Source organism: Myripristis murdjan, chromosome 5, assembly GCF_902150065.1.
Source record: "Myripristis murdjan chromosome 5, fMyrMur1.1, whole genome shotgun sequence".
Taxonomy (NCBI): Eukaryota; Metazoa; Chordata; class Actinopteri; order Holocentriformes; family Holocentridae; genus Myripristis; species Myripristis murdjan.
This window is the reverse complement of record NC_043984.1, coordinates 2,707,289-2,735,170: the sequence shown is the minus strand read 5'-3', so window position 1 is coordinate 2,735,170 and position 27,882 is coordinate 2,707,289. Positions and strand designations below refer to the sequence as shown.

The 27,882-nt window shown below is 41.2% G+C and overlaps 1 protein-coding gene across 2 annotated transcripts; it reads right to left on the bottom strand.

Moving 5' to 3' along the window:
• Nucleotides 1-55: 55 nt before the first annotated feature.
• Nucleotides 56-27,600, bottom strand: syt2b (synaptotagmin IIb). Of its 2 annotated transcripts, none has more exons than XM_030052609.1 (9): nt 27,265-27,600; nt 8,572-8,803; nt 8,261-8,421; nt 5,891-6,022; nt 4,335-4,502; nt 3,138-3,305; nt 2,768-2,885; nt 2,412-2,545; nt 56-2,189 (listed from the first exon to the last, which is right to left on the bottom strand). In XM_030052609.1, exons 2-9 carry the CDS (start codon nt 8,777-8,779, stop codon nt 1,974-1,976), a joined length of 1,305 nt encoding a protein of 434 aa, XP_029908469.1. In that variant the 5' UTR covers nt 8,780-8,803; nt 27,265-27,600; the 3' UTR covers nt 56-1,973. The 2 variants fall into 2 exon arrangements, with proteins under 2 accessions (XP_029908469.1, XP_029908470.1); XM_030052610.1 differs by having other exon boundaries at nt 5,891-6,013.
• Nucleotides 27,601-27,882: the final 282 nt, after the last annotated feature.

Here is a 27,882-nt window from a genome sequence, read left to right as displayed (position 1 = left end):
TACATTCAGTCCCATACCCATTCAGCAAAAATACATACACTTTGCAGTCAGTGCATACTTTCTTTCTTTCGTTTTATTATCAAAATGACATAGAACACAAACACACATACACAATTTAATAATGGTTCCTCTTTAAAACATGCGACTATTTACATAACTTTATAGATACATGCTGTATTAACAAATTTGCGCAATGCATAATGTTAACAATAGGAAGAGAGACAGAGAGAAAGAGAGAGAGAGAGAGAAAGAGAGAGAGAGAGGCAAAAGTACTGCGAATGGACTAATTAGTATGCTGCTGTTCATCTCCCTTCATTGTCATCACTTTCACCTCTAGTGACAACAGACTACAAACCTCTGCACATCACACTAATGCAGTGTGTCTGTAATGAAGTCATATCACCATGTTGCAGTACTTTGGCTTCAGGTATACACAGCTAGTGGCAAATGAATGAATAGTGAGCAATCCAAACGACATGAGCTATACCGTGAAGCATGATACATGCTTGATTTTGCAACTCCATTTGGTTTCAAGCAAATGGCTCTGGATATGCATACTGTACAATACGTTTGATGGTCCACAAGAATTCATAGTACCAGCCATGTTCAGATTATACCAACCTGCATGGTGACTTGAATCCTCACTCCTTTAGAAAGTGCAGCTACATTTCAAATTCAATGCAATTCTCTGTTAAAAACAATGAAATCTTTGACAGAAATCCCCATGATATAGTTTCTTCAGGAAATACTGTATTATTTAACGTATTGAAATATACAATCTTCAGTAAAGTATATCATTGGTCTCACAATGAATTTTAATGGATATCAAAACAAAACAAATGTGTTAGATGGCACTATTTTCAAGGCGCAACAGCAAAGTTCAACAAAAGCATAGTCATTATAGTTTTGAACATTGGTACTGTAAGCCTTCCATCAGCCTTACTTTGTGGGCAAGTAAGGTTTTACATCCAAGTGGTCAAACAAAGCTCAAGACAGATTCCAGATGGCACATTCACAGTGTTGCACACTACTTCTGCATGAGATTAACCCAGTAAAAAGTTCCCCTTCTAAAAACTCTGAACTCTGAGCCCACTGTATTTCGCAAAGTGTCAGAACAGGCAAGGCACCCTTGTATTTCCTGCCTTACAGTGGGTCTATTTGGAAAACACAGAAATGTGTGCTGAACCTAAATGCATAGGGATGCCCTCATGGCATCATGGAATAAACAGTTAATGGTGACAGAAAACAAACCACAAAAATCAGACAGCTATGTCATCCCTGCCATATACTATGTATCTCCTTCTCAGATGTGAGCTGATAAAAAGAAGACAACCATTTCTGCACATTGCTCTTAAAAACACATTGCAAAATGGATTGCTGCACTCTTTTGACCCCATTCATTCTCAATTAAATGTTTTTGCATTAATAGACTTAAACAGACCTAAACAGACTCTATGCAAGAAATAGCCCAATACTACAGTGCTTTCTACTGCAAGTTATAGCACACTTATTATTAGCAAGATACAATATTGGGCACAGTTTATGCAGAGCAGTTTGGAGATAAGTAAAGCATGCATAATGCTCTATAAACTAAACAAAGCTTTATTTCAGGTCTCCACTGAGCCTTTCATTGAGTGTCAGCACCCGAAGAATCTGTTTCTAAAAGTATCTCCAAATGAAACAAAGACTCAAAGTCTATCATTCATGAACCAAGTGTTCAATTAGTCAGTCTCATTCTTCTCAGCGTACACTAATGTGTGACATGTGGTGGTGCGTAAAAAGTGTTATTTATGTTTTTGTTTTTTGTTTTTTTACTTAGCTGTGAATAAGCTGATATTTCAAGATTTCTCTTTTTTGCTGCTCATGTCTGAAGTAGTCATGACTGCTCGTCATGTATAAGTCATGGGTTTCATGCAGTGTAGGAGTGCGGGTTGGATATCTGAGTTAGTACATTAGTTGGTTGGTGAAGCAAGTTACTTCTTTGCAGCCAGAGCTGCGAGCTGGCCATCGATATCCTCCTCCTGTTGCAGTGCATGCCACTGGGCAATGGGGCGGCGCGGGTTGGCCAGCATGTCAGACCAGTGCTTCAGACCTAAGCCAGTCGCCTTGCTTCCCACAAAGATCTTCCCGATGGCATCGTTCTTACCAATCTTGTCATAATCAAACACTGTGACGGCCACCAGGATTTTCTGAGTGGAGCACAAGAGAGAATTGGTAATGTGTGTGTTATTATTAAGACATCACATCCTCTCAAAACAAGAACATTAATAACTTTGAAAAACTGTCCTAAAGGAGAGAAGCAAGGATCCGTGCCTTAACCACAGCTGTATATCCAATATTCAATATCCACTATGTATAATCCACATAGGGTATGCATATGTTACATCAAAGTCTTGTGTATTGAGCCGTACCTGCATCTGTTCCAGAGGGATTTCAAAGCTGAAGGACTCATTGTAGTACGGGTTCAGGGTGTTCTTCTTCACTGTAGTCTTCTTTTTCTTCAGACGCTTCCCTCCCTGCAGCAGCTGGATCTTTACATAAGGATCTGCAAAGGACAGCGGCAGGATCACTAACAAATCGTTTTTTAAAAATGTCATCGTTTGAATAATAACATTAATTCAGCATCGTACTATGACCAAACACAAAAGGCACATTGTCCCCAACAGTCAGGAGGGGCCACAAAAGCAAATAAAGTGGAATGTCACGCCTTGAAATTCCAACAAGGCCATAAAATTGCAACTGTGAATTGATTATGATGTTTCTCTACCAGACAGTCCACAGGCATCCATCTTCTTCAGGTTCTTTGCCTCTAGGATGCAGACAGTGAGTTTGCCGGCAGTGGGCACATAACGAAGGGAGATGCAGATGTCTCCGAGCTTCTCAGGCTGAGAGAAGACGAAAAGGAGAGAAAGAGAAGAGATAGAAATGGACATGATGCTCAGCACCAAGGCTTTGTTTTGCACTGAATGTGAGATCCTGTGACAGCATTGTTGACATATATGCATTCGTTAATGCCTGAATATTGACGATACTTAGAAAGTAAAGTAATTTTGGGCGATTACTTGAGCATTTTGCACTATATAATACAGTTTTGGCAAACATTGTTAGGTTTCTTTCTTTTTAAAGGTTAACAGCACCTCCTCCTTCTCTGCACTCTCCAGATCCCTCCATTCCTCGATGGGCTGTCCCAGGTCGATGGTGTTCATGGGCAGCTTCACCTCCCCGATGATGTCATGTTTGGAAAATCGGTCGTAGTCATAAACAGACATCACCAGTGTCTTCCCCCCTAGTTCCTCATAGGGGACCTGATCGACACATACAAAGTCAAGGCATTTTATTACTGATGATGGAATTTCACACCATAAAATTGTAATAATCAAACAGTCAAAAAACAGATGAGTAATGATGGCAGTCTTTCCTCATAGAATGCAGACTTATACTGATATACCAGTATTTAATGATAATAATAATAATAATAATAATAATAATAATAATAATAATAATTGTTAGAGCTAAATATACATTATTTGAGGAAAAAAAAGTACCTAATATGAGACGAATAGAGATACTATGCATTTAAAGCACACCAATTAACTTACAAAATTACCATTTTTCTTGTCCTATATACAAAGTGTTTAAAATCTGATTTTGCTGGAAACATCTAACAAGAAATAGTGCATTATGCTCTGCTGCACTGAAAAACTGCTAATTACCAGACTAGACACAGGGCCTTGTTTATACCCCAACATCCCCCTGTAGACACCCTGTCTAGACATGCGGCATTGATAAAAGCCTTTCATTTAGGAAAAGAAGTAAGTAAACTGAGAAGTAACTCAAATAAACCTGGCCACCCAACACTGAACATGGCAATGAACATTCCTCCGGCTCTGCTCGGGAAAGAGCAGGCCGGGGTGTTCTTTAAAATAGTCTTTGTTTTCCTGGTGAAAACTTGCAGACAGGCAGAGCTTCCAGTCTGACCCAGAGCCACTTCTCAAGTCTCCACGGGCCTTATTAGCTAGGACAGGAGAGAGCAGTTTGTAGCCTACATAGGCCAGAGAGTATCGAGTATCCAGAGAAAGCTGATAAGGCATAGAAGGCACAGTCCCTTTGTGTTTATACACTAGGAGGGACATGCAGAAATCGGGTTAATTATTTGTGTGAACCACTGGTGATGCTAAACAATTTTTTTTTATAGAAACACAAACCTGTTCAATGACATTTAAGTCTCCATCTGTCTGTCTTTGCACAGTTATGTATGTCAGGTTCAATGCAAGGAATTCTATAATTGCAGACATATTGTATCAGACAAAGACATACAAGGTTAAGAGACTTACCTTGAATACAAATGACTCATTGAAGACAGGGTTCAGTGTTTTCTTGTGGACTTTGGTGTCAAACTTCTTCTTTTTGTCAGGCAGGAGAAGGACCTTGACGTAAGGGTCAGAGGTTCCACCTGAATCCATGGAGATAAGGTCTGCAGCTTGAAGGATGCCAATTGTGAGCTGTGGTGGAGGAGCAGGCGGGGTGTGAGGGAGGGGGGGGTTGGACGCAGTGGAGACAGAATTTTATCAGGCGAAAATGCAACATTTAAACGCTTATTCATCTGTGTCAGAATGGCTGCTGCAGACGAAAAGCCACAGACTGGTTGCATAATATCACCTGGCAGCTTAAGCCTCTCGATCAATCACGACAAACCCTTTGCGTGACAAAGATGTGTCTCCGCACATTTTCACTGGAGAGATACCAAATGCCAGTGGGTTTTCTGTAATGTCACGCAGGTGTCACAGAGAGATAACTTCTTAACACCATTACTTTCTACACTGGAGAACATTATGCTTGACTCTGAACTTGTAAAAAAAAAAAAAAAAAAAATGGACTACCATGAAGTGAAACTTATTCCGGACTACTTTATGTAGGCTCGGTAAAGGACTTCCTCTTGAAGGATTCAGCTCTCTGTAGCCTCATTAATCTACAGTATGTCATAGAGTACCACTGCTGCCATATGCTGCAGAAGCGCTACAGTAATTATGATAAAGTTACTGAATATTTGAGAGATACATTTTCTCTCCCCAAGTCCATAATTATTGCAAAATCATTTATTAGGCTACATGACTTGGCCTATCTGGTCTCTTCAGCTTTGCTGCGATAAAGCGAGAGGTCTCTCAAACAATCAGTCTCCTGTTCTGCTGAAATGTATTGCAAAGCAGCTATTTAATAGACCATACCAGTGATTTTAAATGTTTGGCCAGTTTTTATTCACATTTTAGTTTGCAATAAACCATTTTGCAAATCATGCAGGGGAACTGAAAGATTTCGTAGTATATAATAAAAATCCCTTGATTTTCAAATTTGGATTTTTGATTGAAACACCCACCTTATAATGCACTGCTTTTGTGGTTAAGAAAGTTGTCGATAATAATAATTCACTGATAATTCACTGTGTAAAGCAGTGAAGTTTGAAGTCTTTGAAAGTTCATATTTTTCATATCGTAGCAGAATGAATGGAAACGAATGACTGCATAAAAGGGAGGAAAAATAATATTGCAATTCTAAAATAAAACTGCTTGCTTTGGGAAAAGATTAGCAGAAACACGAAGAGCATACATTGTGTAGATATTACACTAAACATGCAAAATCGCTGGTATGGTCCTTTAAGGATCAAATCTAAAAAAAAAAAAAAACACCATAGTATAAAATCTGCATTAGACTGCATTTGGAGTTCCATCCAATGAAAATCATCAACTGGGTTTGCATCATCATTTGGAGCATTCCATATGGGTTTGCTGACAGAGCAAAGGTAAAAATAACATTTCATTCATAATTTCTTAAACATTGCTAAAGTCAAAAAGGGGACTCTTGGTAATGCATTTTACAAGTGACAACCACAGACCTTTGTATTCTCAAAGTCATAATCTATAGAATATTGCAGCTTCCCCAGTTTCTCTTCCTCTTTCTCCTCTTCCTCTTTCTCCTCTTCCGTCAGCCCTGTCTCTCCCTCGTCATCATCATCGTCCTGGTGTTTCTGTGGTGGCAAGGTGACAAAACATACACAGAATCAAAGGTCAGGGCTCAGGGCTCAGCACAGAGGGTGCCCCACCACAGCATGCCACAGACACTGGACCTCCAGGAGTTTATGTGGGAGCCACATGTTTTGGTTACTGCTTACCTGTACAGCACCTGATGCTATTTAAAAGTTGCTTTATAATTCAATCAGGGACTGACCAGTTATAAAGTGAAAAATCTCTACTGGTGACACATTAGTGTATACATTTTTTTTTTTTTTTGTATTGCACACCTCTCATCTTCTCAGTCATTTGGGCAGTTCCTTTGACATGCTTTCTGCTTGTGCATTACAGTGAAAGTCAGCCAGAGTCAGTGGAGGCATTGCATGCTAGTTCCACCACAAGGGGAGATAAATACAATTTTTTTCCCAATGAAATCAGCACTGTTCTCTCATTAATCAAAAGGCTGATTTTCAAGGTCTTTTATTTTATGTCACCAAGATTCCCCCAAGGAACTAGCTCACAACAGCCAAGGCCAATGCAAATAGAATGATAAGGCAAATAAGACATAATATTCAGGGCAAGGAGAAGGCTTTCAAATAATCTTCTACTAGTCTGACTATGGTTTTTAATAGGATTATAGTTTGTGTTTACCCTATACAATGTGGATTTCAGTATATCCAAAACTATTTATTTCAAAATAGGGGCCTGAGTGCCGTGGATCACCACTAAATTTATGTGCCACCAAAAAATGTCACTCTATTCAGCTCACCATTATTACAATAAATGGTCAGGATTAAAGGGCACAGCCAGCTATTTGAATAATATTTCTCTTATTATTGAAGGTAGAATAAAAGAATGATTGCCAAGGAAACCTTGACTTTGAAATGTTTGCACAAGCTTATGTTACTGCATTTCAGGCCATCCAGGTTGTCTCCTCTGTCTAACTCCTCCTTGAGTATTACAGGTATTTTGGTGCAAGAAAAAAGGATAGATTTGCAAGTATTTCTTTTTCATGCAGTTTTACCATCACCGCTTCCATGTCTCCCAAACAACCAACCATGCCCTTTATCACATGCATAGATTAATAGTGTTAAACATGTCTTGCATATCATTTCTGAGTCCAATACTTTCCATATTGGTGTGAGTTCTAGTTACATTGTCCCAGGAACAATGCGTTAGATGGTTAGACTCTCCTCTCTGGGTTTATGGAGCACATCATAGCTTTCCATTGTTACATTCTCAAGCTGTCATAACAAAACAAAAAAAAAGGTTGGGAAAAAAAGCCAAGGAAGCTACGACTTTCATTCCATGAAACCCCCCTCCGCCCAGGGGGCCAGAGAGCATCAGTGTGAGCTATCCACCTACCGTTAGAGCAGGGTCCACCACAGTCAAGAAACACGAGGCACACACAAGACAGACACAAAGCGAAAAAGGAGGAGAGCAGAGAGAGGAAGAGATTCAACTCACAAGACACTAGCACCAAACACGCTACAAAAGAGAGGCAGTCAACAACATCACCACCACCACCACCACAATTATGATGAGAAATGACATGCTCGTTTGGGGTTTCACAGAATAACCCTGTCTCACTTCCAGTCCGGGACGGTAATTCACATCGAGAATACAAATAATTGATTGTTTAATTAACCGTCACTGGTGCACAGGGCAATCTACAGTATGTCGTGATGCCAGCTGATTAAGTCTCAGATTAATCACTGTCTTTCCCCAAATTTTCCAATAGGTCTGTGGGCCGTATGTCTGCATCTATCATCTTTCAGCAGAAGAATGCGGCTTTTTGCACTTGCGACATCTCAAAGGCAACTTTCCGCTTCACGGCACTCATTATTCCCAGCCTCCCCATAACAATGCGTATCATTTTTCACCGGTGACCACAATGGGATACGTCACACTTTTTAAACGACCACAACAACAACATCAAATAAATGGAGGGGAAGGAAGCTCTCCTTGTGTTCTCCAAAGTCTGGCCTAAGAGCTGCTGATAAAAGATCATAGGTGGTTAGCAACGGACACCTTAAAATGAATAATAACTCAGTAATAAATGGCATATTCAAGGACAATCATGAGAAAAACTTCAACTTATTGCTCAAATAAATGAGGTCAAAACATCCCATTAGAAGGTAGCATTATGGAAGAGAAAAGAGAGAACATTATGGAGATCACTGACCCCTAGAAAATCTAGAGTGTTACCCTGAGTTTGACTGTGGTGAACATGCACGAAGCACGAGGCGTCATACCTCGCCACCCTGCATGTTCTTCATGTTGAAGCCATCCTTGCCCTTCTTTCCTTTCTTGTTCTTCTTCTTCTTACAGCAGCACTTCTTGATTATGCAGAAGCAGCAGGTAAGGATGAGCAAGGCGGCCACGACAGCAATGGCAATCAGGGCCCATGGAGGCACTGCCATTTCAAAAACAACAAAGAGAAAGCTGAGGTGGAACTCTGACTTTAGTGAAGCTCACAAGAAAATATTAACACATGTCAGATAAGAACAACATGACAACTCTCAGCATGCTTAGTTTGGGTCTGTGGATTATTGTTGCAACTTACATGGAATTTTATCAATTTCATTCAAGAACTTGCTCTTGATTTCTTCAAACATATCATTCTTGTTGATCTCGGTGTTGTTGGAGCCGGAGGTGTCTGCCACAGCAGTGGAGACGACGGCCGGGGCAGGGGCCATGGTCGCAGTGGTGGCACCCGTGGGCTCTGCAGCCACCATTGCCTCTGGCTTCTTCTTAAACAAGTTAAACTTCATTGTCAAAGACTAGGCACAGCGTCCCTGAGACACAGAGGGGGATAGTGGAATATGAAATAAGCAATATGAAACAAGTGTAGTGTGCAGGGTGTGGTCCTGAACTCACTGATGAGATGTCTTTACCCCATAGAATACGTGAATTATGGCAGTGTGTATGAAAACAATACGGAAAAACACTTCTCAGATTGGACTTTGTCTCGCTCATGTCATCTAAGGATTTGTGCTATTATATATTACTGAAAGGTAAACACAATATAGTTTATGAGGGTATCAAAATTGAAATTCATTTCAGCTGAAAGAGAATTTAATACCTGATTATGAATGGATTGCTGAGTAAGAAAATCAAGGCCGTCCATGGTGACTAAGCACTAAGTTTCAGCCTGTCCACTGCCTTAGTACAGTTGTACTGTGTGTCCTGGCTGAGTGGTCTTATGGGAAAGGCTGCCAAACTGATATATGGACCAACTTATTAACCAGAAAGATATCAGATTTTTTAAAATGTTCATCTCCAATACAGAATAGATCTTTTATTACTTATTTATACTTTATTACTACTCGGTACTTGAGAAAAAAAAAACATATGCCATTTGTTTGAGAAATGAGATACTGTACTGCAAGAGCCCATTAATGTCAAGGAAGCCGTTTGGCTCTGAGAGTGATAGCTAAATAGATAAATAGATAAATAGATCAACAAAGAAAGAAAGAGAGTGAGACATAATAATCAACACATTGCATTGAAGGATTAAACAAATCAATGATGAAAACAATCCCAATTTCTCAATGGAGAATTGTCTCAGGATATGACAGCCCTCCATCAAAAGAGAGACAAAACACATCCATTATGCTGATGATGTTAGACTTTACAGTGTCTGTGAAGAATGAGCAGAACTTGGGGTGATTATTTATCCCCTCTGAAGCGAACGATCTTCCAGACCTGAATGAAATCCTTGTGAATAAACCTGGTTTATATGGGCTAAATCCTAATGGGACTATCACATAATCTAAAATTATTCAGTCTGCCATAAATGATATCGGAAGACAGAGGTTGCACAACCAAAATGTGAAACATTTCACGAGTATTGCAAAATGATCCTTCATGTCTATGTCATGTCTATATCAATGCAAAAAGAAAAAAAAAAAATAATAATCTCCATCTTAACAAGTCCTTTAGACACATATATTAATGTTAAAAGACTGATTTAAAAAAAAAAAAAAAAAAAAAAACAAGTGAAAAAATATGCCAGCAGGGTGAGATGACACTAGTTGTTTCCATTTCAGTTTCACTTGTTTGAGATTTTTTTTTTCTGAAATAAATATGTTCTAAATATTATTGTTAAAACAAGGCAGAACAAGGTGGGACAGACCACTGCTATCAATAAAATGACATTTGACATTAGAGACAAATGGCACTGTCTCATCCCACAGGCAGATTTTATTGCCTGTGGGATGAGACAACAAGATTTTTGTAGCTATGCATTCATTTCTGATGCATTCTGTGTAGATTTGTACAGGTAGGAAGTCATTAGGTTTATTTGGAATTGGCATTTCACTGCAACATAATCATTTGTACAAATGTATTATATCAAAATATCTACTATAATAGCTATATTTTAACTATAACTGTGTATTTTAAATTGTAATTGATGAGCCGTGCTCCTAAAAATGTACAGACTGCTAATCAAATCAATGTGACCACAATCAGAGACTGAGATAACAAGAAACTCTGCAGAACGGCCCTGCTCTCCATTCTCTGGAAATTCAATACACCGCAAACAGCTGACAAAATCAATTTACCTCTCAGGCACAAGTGAGTATTATATTATTTATTCTCAGTCTGCTTTTTGCATCAGCATGAATGACACCAGCATGTAATTAGCATTTACAGCTGATGGTGGAGTTGCGCATGCTGTAGACCAAATGAAGCCTGCCGTGCATTGGTAAAACAAAAAACTGTATGCTGCAGGTAACTGGAGGCATTTGATGACTATAATCCAAATTCTGGTTGGATTAAATCACAATCGAGCCATCACTATCTGCAAAAGAGAATTAATTCTGCTTGTGGCCATTTATCAGATCCCTAGAATTAGACAGCAATTACTTTAATAGGGATATTTCGAGCACTAGGCAACAGTGCAATATTTTGGATGCTAATCGGCAAGCACCTTATTTCTTGCAGCATGATGCATTTTACAGAAACTGAAAGTGACACTAGACTGGTGACTTGGAGAATTTGTGCAATACACATCTTATCAGTGTCTAGGTGGCTCAGGCCTCACATAGACCTATTTGAAAATGAAATCCAGTTGTTTCAAGATAATTTGCAGTACTTAACAACATTGTAATGGATACTGCTTTTGTGTTTTTAATCCACCCACCCACTCAACATAATGCTATAGGAATAATTGGAAAATTGTTGCCCTATGACCATCAGCTTGCTCTGTATCTCTATTGCCTCTATGGTTTCTTTTCTCCAGAAGCAAGAAATCTCCTAAGTAAATTACAACAATGTGCTCATATCTGCAGAAGCAACAAAACGGTGACAATCAATAACAGAAGAAGCTATTAAATTAATAGATTTCCAACAAGGTGCATTTCTTATTTCTTACCACACAGTTATCATAAATGTACCATTACTGTTAATGTTGTAAAGCACTTCTGCTGCAAGAGGCACAGGTGAGCTTAGAATTAAAAAAAAAAAATGCTCATGAAGCAAGATAAAGACAAGATAAATTATGTGTACGGAGCCTGGAAGTTTGCATGTGTAAGCTTGTATATATGTGTGCAAACACTGTAAGATTTCCACAGGATTTTCATCTCCTTCTAAAAGCACTGAAAAAGAAACAATCTGTCTCAGTTTGAGAGACAGGCAATTTCTATCCACCATCTAAATAAGCAAGGGTGACAACTGAGTGCAGGGTTTCACTGCTGCTCACACACAAATACACACACACACACACACACACACACACACACACACACACACACACACACACACACAGCTTAACCTGAATTACATGTGTCAAGACAGAAAAATATACAGTGAATCTCTGACTGTGGGGCCATTGTTGTGAGAATGAGTTGTCTCTGCAATTACAAAGCAATGCTGGCAAAATACTGAGATTTGGATATTTCAGTCAGTACATGTGGGGATTGCAGTCATTTCACTTGTTACACAGAATCATTACCTTAAAGTGAACATGGATTTCATTAGCGTAGTTCACTGTCCGTGAACATAAAAGCAATCACAATGTAACCTCATCTGCATCGACCCACGGGCCGCAATTCAATAAGTATTACATTCCCAGCATATGTATTCTGTGGGCTTAAATGTGCTCAAATTCCCTCATTTGTTTTGCCAACTAAACTCTCCGTAAGATTTGTGTTGCATTGCATGCTACTCACATATAGGCATACCCACTGTAGGCCAGCAGATCATTGTTGCTAAGCAATCCTGATAGTGTCTATCAGTTATCCAGAATCAGCCACAACGCCTCTATAACCAGGATGACCGGCCAATCCAGTAACCAGCTGGCTCAAGGCCAGTCTCACGTCACTGACAGCGGGGTTGGCATGGACACGATATGAATACCTGCCCCGCTCCGTCTCCAGCTATGATGCATGATGATGATGATTAAACTTTTAGCTGCAAAATCCCAAGAGATTATTGATGATTGCTTTATCACAATTTCTCTGCAGTTCTTTTTCCCCACAAGAAAACATCAGACAGGTGTATTCTGCTTAGCTCATAACCACTGATGAAGCATACCTGCAATCCTATTAAATTCAGATTTCTGGTGAAGAAAAGCTATTACACACACGTACCCTCCCTGATTGAATTCCCTCCCCTTCGGGAATAAGTTATCACACCAACTTCTCTAACTTAGCATATGCATTGAGTAGCGATGAGGAGAGAGGCTGAATGGAAATTCAGCAGAACGCGTCCATGTGCTGTTTACCTCTGCTCCATTAGCACTCAGCACTTATCTGCCTTTAGATTTCTGCAGTTCAGCGCCGGCCGGCATCAATCAGATCAGCCACAAGTCCATTAAGGCTCTGAGGCATCTACACCATACTGATGCACAAGGATTTTCAAACACTGCATAATGTGTATGAAGACTTAAGTTGTTACCCAGGCTGAGGCTAACCAGAGTCCAGTGCCTATTGAAGTCCATCTAGGATAGCCATCCTCGAGTTGCGTGTTCTAGTTATACTGATATTACATTTTCTGTTCCTTAATCTGCACAGGAATACCAACAGGACATAAGGTGAAAAAGCAAAACTTACCAGTCAAATGTAGTATCCCCCCTTGCAGGGTGGCCATCCAACATCAATAACTGTTTGGGCTATAGTTGTTCAGTGCTGTGGTAACATAGTCTGAGCTCTCCCATAAGCAGAGACTGCAGTCTCCTCTCACTTCTCTCCACTGCAGCACTACACCCCCCCTCCTCCTCCTATGCACACCATCTCCCCCCATTTTCCACCCTCCCATCGTACACCTCCCTCTCTCAATTCCCTTCTCCCTCGCTGTCTCTCCCTCAATCTACTCATGCACACCGTGTCTCTTTCCCTCTTTCCCCCAATCTCTCAGTCCAACCTCATTTGTGATGCTGCTCACACAGCTGAATGCAGCATGCCACTCTTTGGTCTAGCATCGGAGGGCAATCGTAAAAGATCAATATGCAAAAAGCTTCGGGGCTCTGTGCGGCACTGAGTAAAGCCACTGTTTGCACGGACAGGGATGGAGAACAGCGAGGTGGGGAGAGAGGTGGCTGAGGTAGCAGCAAACATGCAAGAGAGGAGGACGCCTTGCAAACACTTCAGGGTGCACTGACTTTACCAAGTCAACTCCAATTGGTAGAGCACTATGCTGATACAATTGATGGGATCCCACCCATTCATTTCAGGGAATGCTTTGCGATGCTGCATTATATAACTGTGATCTATCAGTCTGGAGAAAGATCCTCCCTAGTCACTTGACAGACCCATTCAGAATGAACAACACTGGAGACTGATGAGATAAACTTGCCTGCCCACTCATCCCAGAGTAGACGGGTCAGTGATGATAGGATGTCAACAGATCTTCTCAAATTACAACATAAAAAACCACCATCATGACATCATGACACAAATGATATACCTAAATGTGTGACTGTGACTTAGATCTGCGCATATGGAGAGATTAACATACTGAATGTGACTCATAAGCAGTAAAAGTTCATACTGTGAGCTTAAATGGTTTCAAATGTGTCAATCATCTTTCTGTTTTACCTTTTGGCAAGGTGCCTCGCTTAATGAAACCGATTTCATTAAGCACCCCCATTTGAAAGTCATGTTGATGACAGAGAAATATGAGAAAATGCTATTTTAAAGTTTGAATGTATGAATGTATAAAAAAGGTCCCTCATTGATATTGCCTCATATTTAGGCCCATTCCATACCAGAATTCAATCTCCATTCCCTGGTCTCTCTTCAAACCCACTGTCCCTCCTTGGGCTCCTTGGGGAAATACCTTTGTGCGTTCAGCTAGCAGCTGTCAGGAGCCGGTGTGGGCCCGCTCCACTCACTTCATTAAACACTGCAATGATCACCTTCTGCCAGAGGGGGGCAGGCATCTCACTGAAAGTTGCTGCATCACAGGGTCAGTATTTGTTTTGTTTTTTTTCTTATGCCATTGAACTGCAAATTATGCCCAGACTTAGTTTTGTTGTTTGATCAAATGCCTCTGGAGCCACATGTGTTCCCCTGCTGCTGTAGGACCAAACACCCCCAGAGCTTTCCCTCTCCTCTGTCTCCATCTGCTTTCCAATTGTCTTCACAAAGAAAAAAGGGGCTTCCCACTTGAATAAAACATAATGTTCAAAATTATTATTGGAACCTAGTTTTCTTAATATCTATGATTCCCAAACACTGAGTTCTGTGTCCTTACCATCAACTAACAAGCTCAGATGAGAGATTATCACGTTAATGGAGGGGAAATGTAAGGGGAAAATTTCAGTCTAAAACACTATTAAAAACCTTGGATTGGCAGTTTAGATTGTATCTCTGGTGCCGTTTCATTGTGTTATTTGGTTACTCTGTGGGTTACTCATCAAAAGTGAATCCAGTTACATCACTGAGAGGTTTTCTCAGTACAGCCACAATAGCAGTTAAAAAGGAAACAGTTATCAACAATCTAAAACAGCGATGTCAGCCACCAGGTTTCAGTGTCAGCCCCTAAAAATAAATGAGCTTTTTTGTGGACTCACTGATTTGCATCAATGTTAAACAAACATACAGGGGGAAATCCAACATTAAGCTACACTGTAGCCACACTGGTGTGCATCATCTATGGCATCTTTACAAATGGAAAAACTGAGTTGCACCCTAAAACAACAAAATGGCACCAGAAACACAATGGAAGTAAGCAAGTACTGCTTTTAAACAACATTTAAAGTGTTTTAGGACGGAATTTTCTTTTTAAGATGGAGGCTGTACTGGGCCTGAACCACGCTTAGCCCTAGGGAGGTCACAGGTCAAGGCAGCTCCTCCAGAGCTGGTCATGCACAAAGGCACTGAAGCAGAGGGGATATTTGCTGTCATGGAAACATGCAACCTCCAAACTCACCCACTCCCTCAGGCAGCCTCAGCCCAGCATTACTTGAAATATATCACAGTTAATAATTATCTAGTGGCATTTTGGGCTAAGTAAGGCAGCACTCACTTTAATATTGCAATACCAGATAAACCAATTTGAAAACTGGTTTATTACACAAAGTAGATTCATATCACGGCCAACTTAGCAAGCAAATAACAACTAAAATGTGAAATAAATTGTAAATAGTTTAAAGGCGGTAGCTGAGTGGCGGAAAGCTTATGGCAGAGAGCCAAACCAGGCCAGCACTGCCTTCTGCTGTAAAATGTCAATTATCTGATATGATACTAATTGTCATATCATTCCAGGGGGAATTGGATTTACACTTTCCCTCTCATAACTCATAATTCATTGAATTAGAAAATCTTTCAACACACATCTGATGCTGTGTTGTGACTGATGAGTTAAAAAACCAAAAAGCTAAAAGTGTTCTTGCTGCATCAATGGGATGCGACTGTGAGCACAGAGGGAGAACGGGCCTGACCGCTCTGCTCCTAACCACCGCCAGTGCAGTATCACCTGAATGACCTTCAACAGGAAGGATCAATAATTGATCAATATCTACATTTGCCAGCAGCAAATTTCTCAAAAATCCCGCACAGCTGCAAATTATTATGCATGCATAAAGTTGTAGTGTTTAAATTGGCAGTTGCATGCGTTGCTGTTATAAGTTTATTCATTGGGATAAGCCATCACATTTTTATACTTTCTGTTTCATTGACTTTCACGTGGACCTGGTCACCAGATTGACCCAGCAGCTACTGCTATGCACCAGATTTGGCAGGTTCCTCCCCTGCTCCCTCACACAGCAGCTTTTTGGTGTCTGACACACTTCAGTGCAAGGTCACAATGCAGCTGGAGCATTAACTGAGACGGTGACGGTGCAGCAGGAGCCTCCGATTGGTTCCCCTGGATTCCCAATGCATTATGGGATACCTCTGCTCTCTCTGCCCCCCTCATTCTCTCTGTGCATCTGTGAATGAAAAAAAAGAGCTCCATGTAGCAGTCAGGCTCTTTGTTTGAACTGCACACAGGGAGAGTCAGGCCTGGGGACTGTGTGCTGAGCCCGGACGGCGATAATAACAACACAGCCACTATCAAAGCCGGAGATAATGAAGGCCTGCTGAAGAACAGCTGGTGCTAATGTGTGGTGGTGCTGAGTTGTGACGGGACGTTTTGGCCAATGTGATTTCTCTCCTCTGAGGCAGCGAAGAGGATGTAGAAACGACTGCACCCTCTCAGCTCCTGCAGGGAGTGCTGCAATGCAGGGGTTTAACGAAGAAATATGAAGCTAGAAGGCAGTCTGTCCAACAATCAGCTGCTCACACTCTTTCTCTAGTACCTCTCTTACTTTCCTTCCATCCTTATTTTTAAAATATCCTGCTATACCTCTATCCCCCTCTCTACCTCCTTCCACTGTCTCGCTTTCTCTCTAACACACACACACACACACACACACACAGTCATCACTGCAGTGTGGACAACAGTAAACAAAAAGCACCATATGGTTGCAGTTGGCTTTGGATGCTGGAAGCTGTGTTGACTGTCTTGCAAGCAGCAGTGGGTCAGAAAGGTGACAAAGTGTGTGTGCATGTGTGTATGCACACTGGAGGGGTTTGTGTGTGTGTTGGGTGGATGGGGCGCTAACTCAGTACCTGGTTACCAGCATTGGTGTCATTTGATAACTCAGGCAATGTCAACAAGACAGACTTGTTCTTGAGTCCGGGACTCAGACTCGAGTCGGACTCGGACCCTTTTTTCAGTCGTGACTCGACTTGGACTTATGACTCGCAATCAAACTGGTGCATTAGCTACCTTTGGCTGTAGTTGACTCAAACACTCTGTTTTCTTTTTTTTTTTTTTCTGCGTGAGTCTTCTTGGCAGAGACGTACTTGACTTTCTAAATGAGGCGGTGGAAATGACGCTCATGCCTCTCATGGTGTTTTACTTCATGCTGCATTACAAGCTTCAGTTTGTTCAGCTTCCTCCCGCCTGCTCGCAGCGTGCAGCATGCAAAGATGCTGCAGAAGACGGAAAATCCCTGAGTGGTGCACTTTGCCTCTACGGATTTTATGATAGATTCAACTAAGAGCTCAGCAAGACGCTCTATCTGTGCATGAAAAATTAAAGAAAAGATGGGGACAACGTCACATCTTAAGAGACATCTGTCAAAGATGCATCCAGAGATGTAAGAGAGCTGATGTGAAAAGCTAGTTAGCTTTGGACGCAAACACAGAGCTTCATCAGCAGTTATGTTAATGTTAGGTACAATTATCACAAAACTGACGAAATTCTCTAAATGTTTAAAATGAAGAGATGACTGATTCAAATAACCTCCACGATCAAGCTAAGTCCATCGCAAAAGATGTAAACATCAGCTAACAACAAAGAGAGCGGCTCTGGGCTCAGATGGACAGGTGACTTGGGCTCAGGCACAGGTAATGGAGACTGGACCTGGACTCAACCCTGGTGACTCAACTTGGACTTGGACATGAGTAAGGGCGACTTGCCTTGGACTCAACATTGGTGACTCGGACTGGGACGTGGTTAATGGGGACTTGCCCCGGACTCAACATTGGTCACTCAACCGATTGACTCAAGATTCAAGATCTTTTAGAGCAGCTACTTTTTACGTGAAATGGCAGTTAACACAGGTGTTTCTAATGATACCAATAAAGGCAGTGTTGGCGCTCTAGACAAAATTACTCCCTTGCGCCCTTCCATGCCTTAACCCCCGACTCCTCCCCGGACGCCGACAAAAACCCGCCAAACAAACCACTGATGCTAACACCCCTCTGGCCGCTACCGGCGCCCCTCCAGCAGATGGCGCCCTAGGCAATTGCCTATACCGCCTATGCCAAAAGCCGGCCCTGAATAAAGGTTACCAGCACTTTTCCAGTGAGCTAACATGAACAACAGCAGGAGCCTGACTCTGGCAGACCTGACTGGAACACAACGTTCATTAATGTTATTAGTAACACCTGTGTTCACCTGCTGTGTTTCATGTCCAAATGGCTCCTGTGAAAACAATTGGTTAGGTTCAGGTTTATTTAGTGCTCCTAGTCTCTGCCAGTGTCTCAAAGGCCTGTACACAGGCTCACGGTTTGTAGAAAAAAGAAAGAAAGAAAAAAACAACTCCCGCTGAGCTAAACCCTCATTTAACCCTCAATTAAGCAGGTTACTGAGGTAAACCAAGCAAACACATCATGGAGTTGAGTGTATAGCTGATGGAAAGCAAATTACTTATTTATACTTAATTTATACTTTGTTTTCAAGTGTTTTCAATTAAATATACCATGAAAACGTAGCTCTTTTTATAGACATCTTGTCAGTAAGTTTCATGCTCATATTCCTCAACCAGTCAACTGATGTCTAGCATTTCTGGCATTTGTAAACAGTTATGTCCTATATTACCTTCCACTTTGCTTATATAATGAAATACTAAGAGTGGAAAACAATCATGGTCACAGGGGCAAAACTAATAACAAATGGAATTAACTGCACACTGTCTTCCTTCTACATTTCTCCTGCAATGCCATTCACTTTATATTAGCTTAAGGGCATGTAACAAACTACTGTGGCTATGACGCCCACAACTCTTTCCCTTAGCTAATGGAAAGTTACAGCGCATCAGGAATTCAAGCAAGTCATACAACAAGAGCAAGCAACTCATCTAAAAATAAAAATTAAAAAAAAAAAAATAAAATAAAATGGAATTAAACAGCCTGAAATTTTGATTTTGTACATTATTTGGAGCATATGCACCTTACACAGAGGTACAGCTATACCACAATAAATTCTGATATAGTTTTATAGTTACTGATCTGCACTGTTTTCATTCTTTCATGAACCACACAATTTTTCAACACAGAAATAATAATCATAATAAAATATATATAGTTCTTGAAGTTTAAGTGATGGCTGCCCTTCTACAAGCACATAGGACCCAGGTAGGACGTCCAGGTGTTCTTCCTGTTTCGCAGGGACTTGTGCTGTCTGTAAGGCTCACTAAGTCTCCATCAAAGAGACTGTGCCCCTCTGCAGTGCCTTTCCTCTGACGCTCACTCAAATTAGGCCAGTCAGACATCTGCCTCTCAGTCAAACGAACTCTTTCTTACCTTGTGTCTTTCTCCTGTCTTCCCTCCCAACTTTGGCCGCCACAAAAATTCACACACACACGTGATTATGTCATACACATCGTAGTGCTTTCTAACAGACTCACGCACATGCACACACACATACACAACTATGCACGTCACACATACGGATTTTTTTGTCCTGTTGATGCTGAAAATAGCTTGACCGACTACAGCTGGATGTTGGTGCAGAGAGGGTGCGAGAGGGAGGGAGGGAGAGAGAGAGAGAGAGTGAGAGAGAGCAAGAGAGAGAGAGAGAGACATTTAGAGATACAGAGGGAAGAAAAAGAGAGGGAAAGAATTTATCACCCCGCCAGAGAAGAGTAGGCTGCCCCACTCCGCAGATCTGGGGCAACATGACAGAGTAGTACTGTGTAAAAGGGAAGTCAATAGGGACACAAGTTCAGTAACTAATTATCTGATCCTTTTGCACCACACTCCCTACATTTCCTCCTCTTTTCCCTTGACCTTATAACAATCTCCAGTCAGCTTTCACTCCAGCCTCGCTAATGAAGAAGCATGCTCTTGTTTTCCTCCTGTCACTCCGTCTTTAAAATGCGAATTAGTACGTTTTTTGAGCAAGAATGCTGATGACCTCATGCTAACATCGCTAACCCGAATGCAAAGGCCCAAACTGTGCACAAGAACCACATGTGTCAGTCTTGGCATCTTCCATTTTCTGCTCCAGCACGTGTCCAGATCTATCAGGGCTTTCTTACAGGGACATGAGAAGACAAATTGGCATCATTAAGAAAAGCCTTCCTCAGCACATCCTCACAAATGGCCTGTATTCTGCCTTCCTCTACAAACAGGCTAAAAGGTCAACAGGATACTTGTTTGTTCTACTATCATAAGTGATCAGCTGGTGAATGAATCTGATCTGATTTCATGTATATTCACTTCATAAATGCTTTAGGATCATTGTTAACTCCCATTCAAGAGGCTCACTAATGCAGGACTCAGAATGAGTAATACCAGTCTGTCGCCAGTAGAGAGCACTAAAGACACACGCTACTCTTTTACAGTACAGTGGTTAATCCACATAGCAGTTACGACTGTCAGGAACCATTAATGATTCCCGCATGACTTCCTCGGCAATTCAGTAATGCCTAATGGTGATCAGCTTTGTGGAGACTGCATCTTTCAGCTGCGTGAGGCAGAACAGAAGGAGGACTCTCATCTCCAAAGGTGGCCACTCGGGGGACAGATGCCATTTGCTCAGTGTTTTTATCCTAAATATCTTACAGTACCACGGGTACATATGTTTTTAACTTGGGTGGTCCCAGTGCTGATCGAACCTGTTTACCTAACACTGTTTATGTCACTGCACTGCTGAGCAAACTCCTGTTAACCCTATAAAGCCATTTGTATCATATATGATACACATTTTCAATTCTGTTTTTCGTTTTCAGTTTAATCAATACTTGACCAAAATACTGTTGTATACCTTTGAACACTTCCCCTGTTCACCCTGGACCATACCATTGGCACTTCAAGTACATATCATATATCATACACCAGAAAGGTCGTGTAATAACATATTTTTTTTTTTTTTTTTTTTTAAATATATTTTGTTATAGGACTAAATAAAGGGTTCAATTTCAAAAAAATGGAATTTTCTTCCAATTCTTTCATAGTTCAGGCTTTATAGGGTTAATTGTGGACATGCTGTACTTAAGATGTGAAAACACTCATGTGTCACGCATTTACAAAGGTGGTAGACCACACACACACACACACACACACACACACAAACTAACAGGGGGATGTTGTGATTGTTTTGGCTCGATCTGCTACTCATCAAACGTATTAATTTGCCCCTGAAGTGCTCTAAATTGATCTCCTGAAAATATTGATCTACCTTTGTGTTTGTTTGAGTGCAGTGGTTGGCCTGTTATTGTCACCACAGCTGTATGCACCATCCTCACTGCGCCTCAAATAGAAAGTTCTTTAGTAAACAGAGCAACATAGTTTAAGGATTCCAATGGTTTTATTTGATGATCATGAATCATGAATGTCCAGGGAGCTTGAGAATTTTCCATTTACTTTTAAGTTTGTTCACATTATAGAAGTGGTTCAGCTTTTGGTTCCAAATCAAGATTACAGGCCTGTACAGCCACAGTACACAGTGCAAAGTGTACACAGGCAAAAGAAAGCACTGTGCATTGGCTTTACACTCTGCAGTGTTGACAAGCTTGCTGGCTGTAGCAGTGAGATTCTTTGCTCACTACCTCCCAGTATATTACTATCTGCCAGTAACTACCATGTGATTGGTTGTGTTACCCTGCAGAAAAGGATCTCAATTTCCTTTTTCAGGTCCACTGCTTTCCTTTTCAGGTGTGTTCAACACCTCACGCTTAAATCCTTAAAAATGAATTGGTCTGAAACAAATCTTGTTGGCTCGTTTTTGGAGGCTGTATCAACCCGTTTCCAAGGCCTCAGATTCCCTGAGCTGCATGTGTTGCAGCATCTGTTGTTCCGCTGTTGTTGATGTTGAGGCTTTTTGATTTCCCTTGGTCGGGGTTACCTTTTGAATCTTGATGCGCCATAACACTATTTATGAAGTACTGGGTCATTTTCCACACCTATTGTCTTTTTGTCTTGGGTCATATCAGTCAATCACAGCTTCCCCTGGCCAAACTGGGGCCCTAAGCAAATTTTGTTATGAGGCCCCCCTTCTGCCCACCAAGTGTACTCTAGGCACAAAATCAGTGCATAACAAACATTAACCAGCGAATGTTAGCTACTTAGGAGCTTGCTCATAATTGCACACGCATCAGTTTTTGTTAAACATTAATCTGCTAATATCACTTTTTTCTTAACCCTAACCCTAACATTTTCTCCACTTAGCTCCTGTGGCTCGTGTCAGAGGGTTGGAATAATTCACCTCTGCAGTCGTCTGGGTTGGAGGACTTGTTTTGTCAGTCATTACAGCGATGCGTGCGGTAGATGACAGACCTCAACTGACTTGATTTGTCTTGTTTATTTGGTTCTGTTTGGTTTCATCAACTCAAATGAACCAAAATGTATATATATATATAAAAAAAAAAAGATGACTGGTGACAAGGTCAGACAAGTATCATGAGGTTGAGGAGAAGAGAAATGAAAGGTTTTCTCTTAAGGTGTTTTTTTCTGCCTCTCTCGATTTATTGTACAAGGACACTTAGCCGATAAGATGTCCAACATGGGCATGGAGCACCATCAGCAGCTTTGGTACTGGTTCATTACTGCTGTGATTGTTTGGGCCATATACCGAGAAGACAGTGTGTCTCCTCGTTGCCTCCATGTTAGGCTTTGTTTCATGTTGCTCCTGCATTGCTACCTGCTTCTTTTTTACAAGCTCATATTACATCATCCCAGGCTATGGGAGCTGCTTCAACCCAAAACACACAATGCTTACTATAGCTGGGATTTAGGTCGGTTCATGTTTCCACCTCCTCAACAGGTTCTCAGTATGGTTGTTTTGTTCCATAACGAAGTGCAACTGCTGCATTCGCCGCTGCCCAAACCAACCGCACCAAGGGGGCAAACGCTGAGCTCAAGTCAACTGGACTAGACAAGTAAGGCTGTGGACCTCTGTTTGATAAGATGTGGTCTCAGTCATCCCCATCTGATCAGATTTCACTGACAGTTATTCCATAACTGTCACATTAATTGGCACATTAACAGTGAAGAATGTGAAACCTTTGAACAGAATAGTCGCTCTTATCCATCTTCTCATTGGGCTAATTTCTAGATAGCAAAATAAAAGTGAAATTAAAATATTCCCCATTTTTCTGGGCCGTCCTCCAGCCCCCAAAGGAACCTCAGATTGAAAAGCACTGAATTAAAGGACCATACCGATTCTATTTTGACTTCTTCTCAACAAATTGTGATTGTTTCTGTCTGTCACAAATATCAGTTGCTTAAGCGTGTACAGAATTTGTTGCCTTTAGTATCTTAGAAGTCAAGGTTAACTTGACAGCTCATGAATAATTGGATAACAACCAATGACTAGATGTTTAAATTCACAGATTGTATAGGCATTTTGTGACAAAAAGGGGGTGAACCTAGGAAAAATTGCAACAGAAACTCTTTCAACTTTTTTAGTCTCATAAGTATGTTGCTTATAACATATCAAAAGTCCTAAGAAATCCCAGTGGTGGAAAGTATTGAAAAATGCTGAAATAGGTGATGTCTCAATTTCCCATTGACACCCATGTTAAAACAATGATTTATGTAAAGAGAAGAGAAGGAGAAATGATCAACTGAAAACACACTGAATGGGATTTTGCTCCCCTCAAAAAGGGGGCGGGACATGTTTAGCCATGTTGGTCATGACAATCCTTACAACTTATTTCTCATTGAAAAGGGGACTAATCAGGCTTTCTAACGGTATAAAAGACAACACCAATCGGTATTGTTTAATGGGAGAAATGATCAACTGAAAAAATATTGCAGGGGATTTTGTAAAAAAAAAAAAATTGGTCGCTTCCCACACAATTACCGGTGTCACTCATTCCAGAAATGCAGGATCCTTACAAGTTGTATCTCATTGGAAAGAGGACGAATCATGCTTTACAACGCTATAAGATACAACACTATTGGGTATAAATAAAGGGGAGAAATTATAGACTGAAAAAGCGGTGCAGAACTTTTTGCCTAGTTTACATAAATCATTGTTTTAACATGGGTGTCAATGGGAAATTGAGACATCACCTATTTCAGCATTTTTCAATACTTTCCACCACTGGGATTTCTTAGGACTTTTGATATGTTATAAGCAACATACTTATGAGACTAAAAAAGTTGAAAGAGTTTCTGTTGCAATTTTTCCTAGGTCACTTTGCATAATGCCCATACAAAGAGTCGCTAAGCCGTATGAGAAAACGAATAGACTTAAGGTGACTTGTTGATTAAAAGTATAATTGGAGCAACAAAGAAGCAGATCTTCTAGACAATACCTGAGCCATGTATTGACACTCTTCTTCCCCCCTGCTTGAGTCCAGCTGCCACACTAACAGTCTATTTTCAGGCAGAGAAGAGTTGTGTTAATGGCCGTCAACTGACAGAGGATGCAATCCAATACCAGTGAAGGCAGCAGTTCAGCCACCATTACAAGGAAGTACAAGCTTTCATTATCTACAAAATAAGGGTGACATCATTGTCCTCTATAGCTGTCTAAATGTCCCTCAACATGGGGGTTTCTGACAATAACACCATCTCACAAAATACTTAAAAAAGGCATTTTTTGTGTCTAGTATCAAATGATCCAGGCATGCTTCAATGTGCTCCACAATATTTCTTGTGAAGGTTTTAGCTTACTTTTTCATTACTGCCTGGCTCTCCTCAAGAGGAGCTTCTAAGAGTACAAGCAGTATCCTAAAAACATGAACAAATAGTGGTTTCTATAGCTGTGTCGTGCTCCATGGACATGGATATACCTGACACGACAGTGTTATAGTGCACAGTCCCATTTCATGAACCATCAAGCAGCAGATGTGCTTCAGGCACGCAAACCTCTCCAGAGGCCAAGCAGCGATGCTGAGACTGCCTGCCTGCTGCAAGACCTCTCTGTGACCATTACTGATACTATTCATACCCTCAGTCATTAGTCTGTCTGAGACGCTGAACCAAACAGAAGACAGCAGCTTGTCATTTTCTTTCAAAATACTAAATCATCTTTGAGCTGCCCAAAACTAATCACATCAGAATATGCAAATTTAGACTTCTACCAAATATAGACTTCTGCCTCATCCTATAAAGTTAACTCAGAGATTGGATGGGTTCACCACCAGATTGACAGTCTGCATGACTGTAATAGCATCCTCCCATTTGCAGGTACTTTTAAGTTCAGCAAGGCACCCCGACTTCAGACGTCTGAGAGGAGAGTTTGCATGCAGAGGGCGTTGGTCAGAGTCCACCATTTTAGCACATGGGGTCAGTTTTAATCATAAAAGAACGACGCAGTTATATTTTAGGATAACTTTCCTCTTCACCTTCATCTTCATCTTCTTCTTCATCTTTATCTTTGTCTTCTTTGTCTTCATCTTTGTTTTCCTCTTGCCACCAGCACCTCATTGTTGCTATTATACCGTAGCCATATCATGCTGTAGATCTTAGTTTTGTGCTCTGTGGTCACTCACACTGTCTAGTTTTAGGTAAAACTGAAGCCAATCTTTTGAAGCCAATATGGACATATACTACAATATGTTTAGCCTACTATCTTACTATACTGGCTGCCATTCACTGTAATTGCTCCCATAAATCTTGTCACTTGTGACTTATAAAAACACATATTGCAGCACAAACTGCACCAAGGTGAATGAATTCCTGCTGCGTATGTGTGTGTGTGTGTGTGTGTGTTTGTGTTCGTGTGTGTGGATACAAACAGCAAACACACTGCGGCTACACATCCCTTGATTCACCTCTGCTGTGCCACAAGGAAGTCCTCATTTGGCACGCAGTTAGGAGTGTCCCAGTCATGTACTCATAACACCCCTGGGGACCGGACAAACTACTGCATCACCTGACCTGTTCACCACACTGCATCATATGGGAGTATACATGCTGTTCATACACCTCATCTGCTCTCTCGTTCAAGACAGCCTTTCAGATATATCAAAAATACAAAGAGACATAGAGGAAAAATATCCATAAGGAAACTGCATGTGAGGCCAAAAAATGAGAATGCATTATTAATGGATAAGAAGCTGAAAAGTGCATTCCAAACTGTGGTCTGTTGTATAAGGTAATCACTGCCCATCAGTGGCTGTAATGCGGAACATTTCAATGTGTGCGGATAAAACATTTATTTGCAAGTAGTATCCATCACAGTCAATATGCATCTAAATGAAATATTTCCATACAGCATTAAGAGAAAATGTAGAAATGGATGTTTATATAAGCACCTTGGTTTAACCGCTAATAAAACGCATCAACTTCATTACACTACAGTGGGCTCTGCAGGCTCTTACACAGGCCCTTCATTCTTGCTGGCTCAGCAGATCTGACTTTGCATGCAGTCCCTCGGAGCATTTGCCGAACACCAGTAAGCAGAAGCTCATCATTCTTCTTAAAAGCTGACACGCTCTAGAAAACGATGCCTCTACCTTCATCTACTCTGTCTATCTCCTCTAATGAAGTGGATCAAAACTGGAGTCATCACTGGATGTCAGTCAGAGAAATGTCTGCAAATGACCAAATGATGCCTAACAACTTCTTTGCCAACATTTTCTCTTTTTTTTTTTCCAGGAAAATGATGTGCTCTCTGTCTATGAAATGTATTAAAAAAGCAAATGAAGTGCTAAGCACACTGGTGTTTATTGCTGAATCAGTTTGTCATCGTGTGGTTTAGATCGCTGTAGGATGCCAAGCAGTCCTGTCTCAAGTTCTGCTCTCGCACACCTGTGTTACTATTATGTAATATAATACTGCAGCACTCTATGATGCTACGCACTAGGAATGGGACTTTTGCATGCTGTAAAAGTTCCACTCTGGAAGACTCCCTGCTATTGCAGTGCTGTCTGCATTAAAATGAGAATCAGTTGGCAAAATGACACTGTCTGCTATAATTACCCCTGAGCCATTTAGTCTCTCTTTCTCTCTTGGCAGTGCTTTTTCCACATACAGGCAGGATCTTTGTAATGAGGCTAGGTGCCTCTGTGACAACCAGGCACAGAGCAAAGCTCCAATCACTGGTGCTGACTGTCCTGGACAGAGAGGAAAACACTGCTTACCTTGACGAGAGATGTGCTGCCTCCTAAACAAGGAGCGGGAGTAAATAACAGATATGGAAAAAATAGCACTCTTAAAAATCTGTGTTTTGGTTCATCCCACTCTCAAAAGGCATTATAGAGCCCTGGTGCTGGCAGGTCCCAGTTCCCCCTGGGGGTCTCTCTTCCCAAAAAGCCCTCTCACACACTCACAAGCACACACACACACATACACACACACACACTTGCGCAAAAGAGTTGTCTAGGCTCGAGGAGTTAATCAGTTGGAGGAGAGGAGAGAGGAAGCAGACGCACACATTAACATTGTCCTAAAACACTAAAAAGCAGCTCAAGCATCGGAGCCGGTGCAGTTCCAGTGCTGTATTTCCCGGCACTGTGCACTCATTGGCTGAGAGGCTACTCAATAAAAACCCTCCTTGTCATCAGTTGGGTGGGGAGGGGTTTACATTTTCTGTGGCGCACTAACAACTCTGCTCCTCCTCTTTTCTTTCTTGCTCTCTCTCTCTCTCTCTCCCTCTCTCTCTCTCTCTCTCTCTCTTTGCCAACAGTACATGCAGACAGGGAGTGCTGAGCTTTGAAAATTAGACGCAGGGGGAGAGGGAGGGTGTAGATAAAGGGTGG

Excerpts from the sequence above, each read along its gene's own strand:
- syt2b (XM_030052609.1), bottom strand. The coding sequence starts at position 8,779 with ATGAAGTTTAACTTGTTTAAGAAGAAGCCAGAGGCAATGGTGGCTGCA. Across the intron at positions 4,503-5,890 it reads ATGACTTTGAGAATACAAAG|CTCACAATTGGCATCCTTCA; the intron begins GTCTGTGGTTGT and ends CCTCCACCACAG. Across the intron at positions 2,190-2,411 it reads TCCCTCTGGAACAGATGCAG|AAAATCCTGGTGGCCGTCAC; the intron begins GTACGGCTCAAT and ends TGCTCCACTCAG.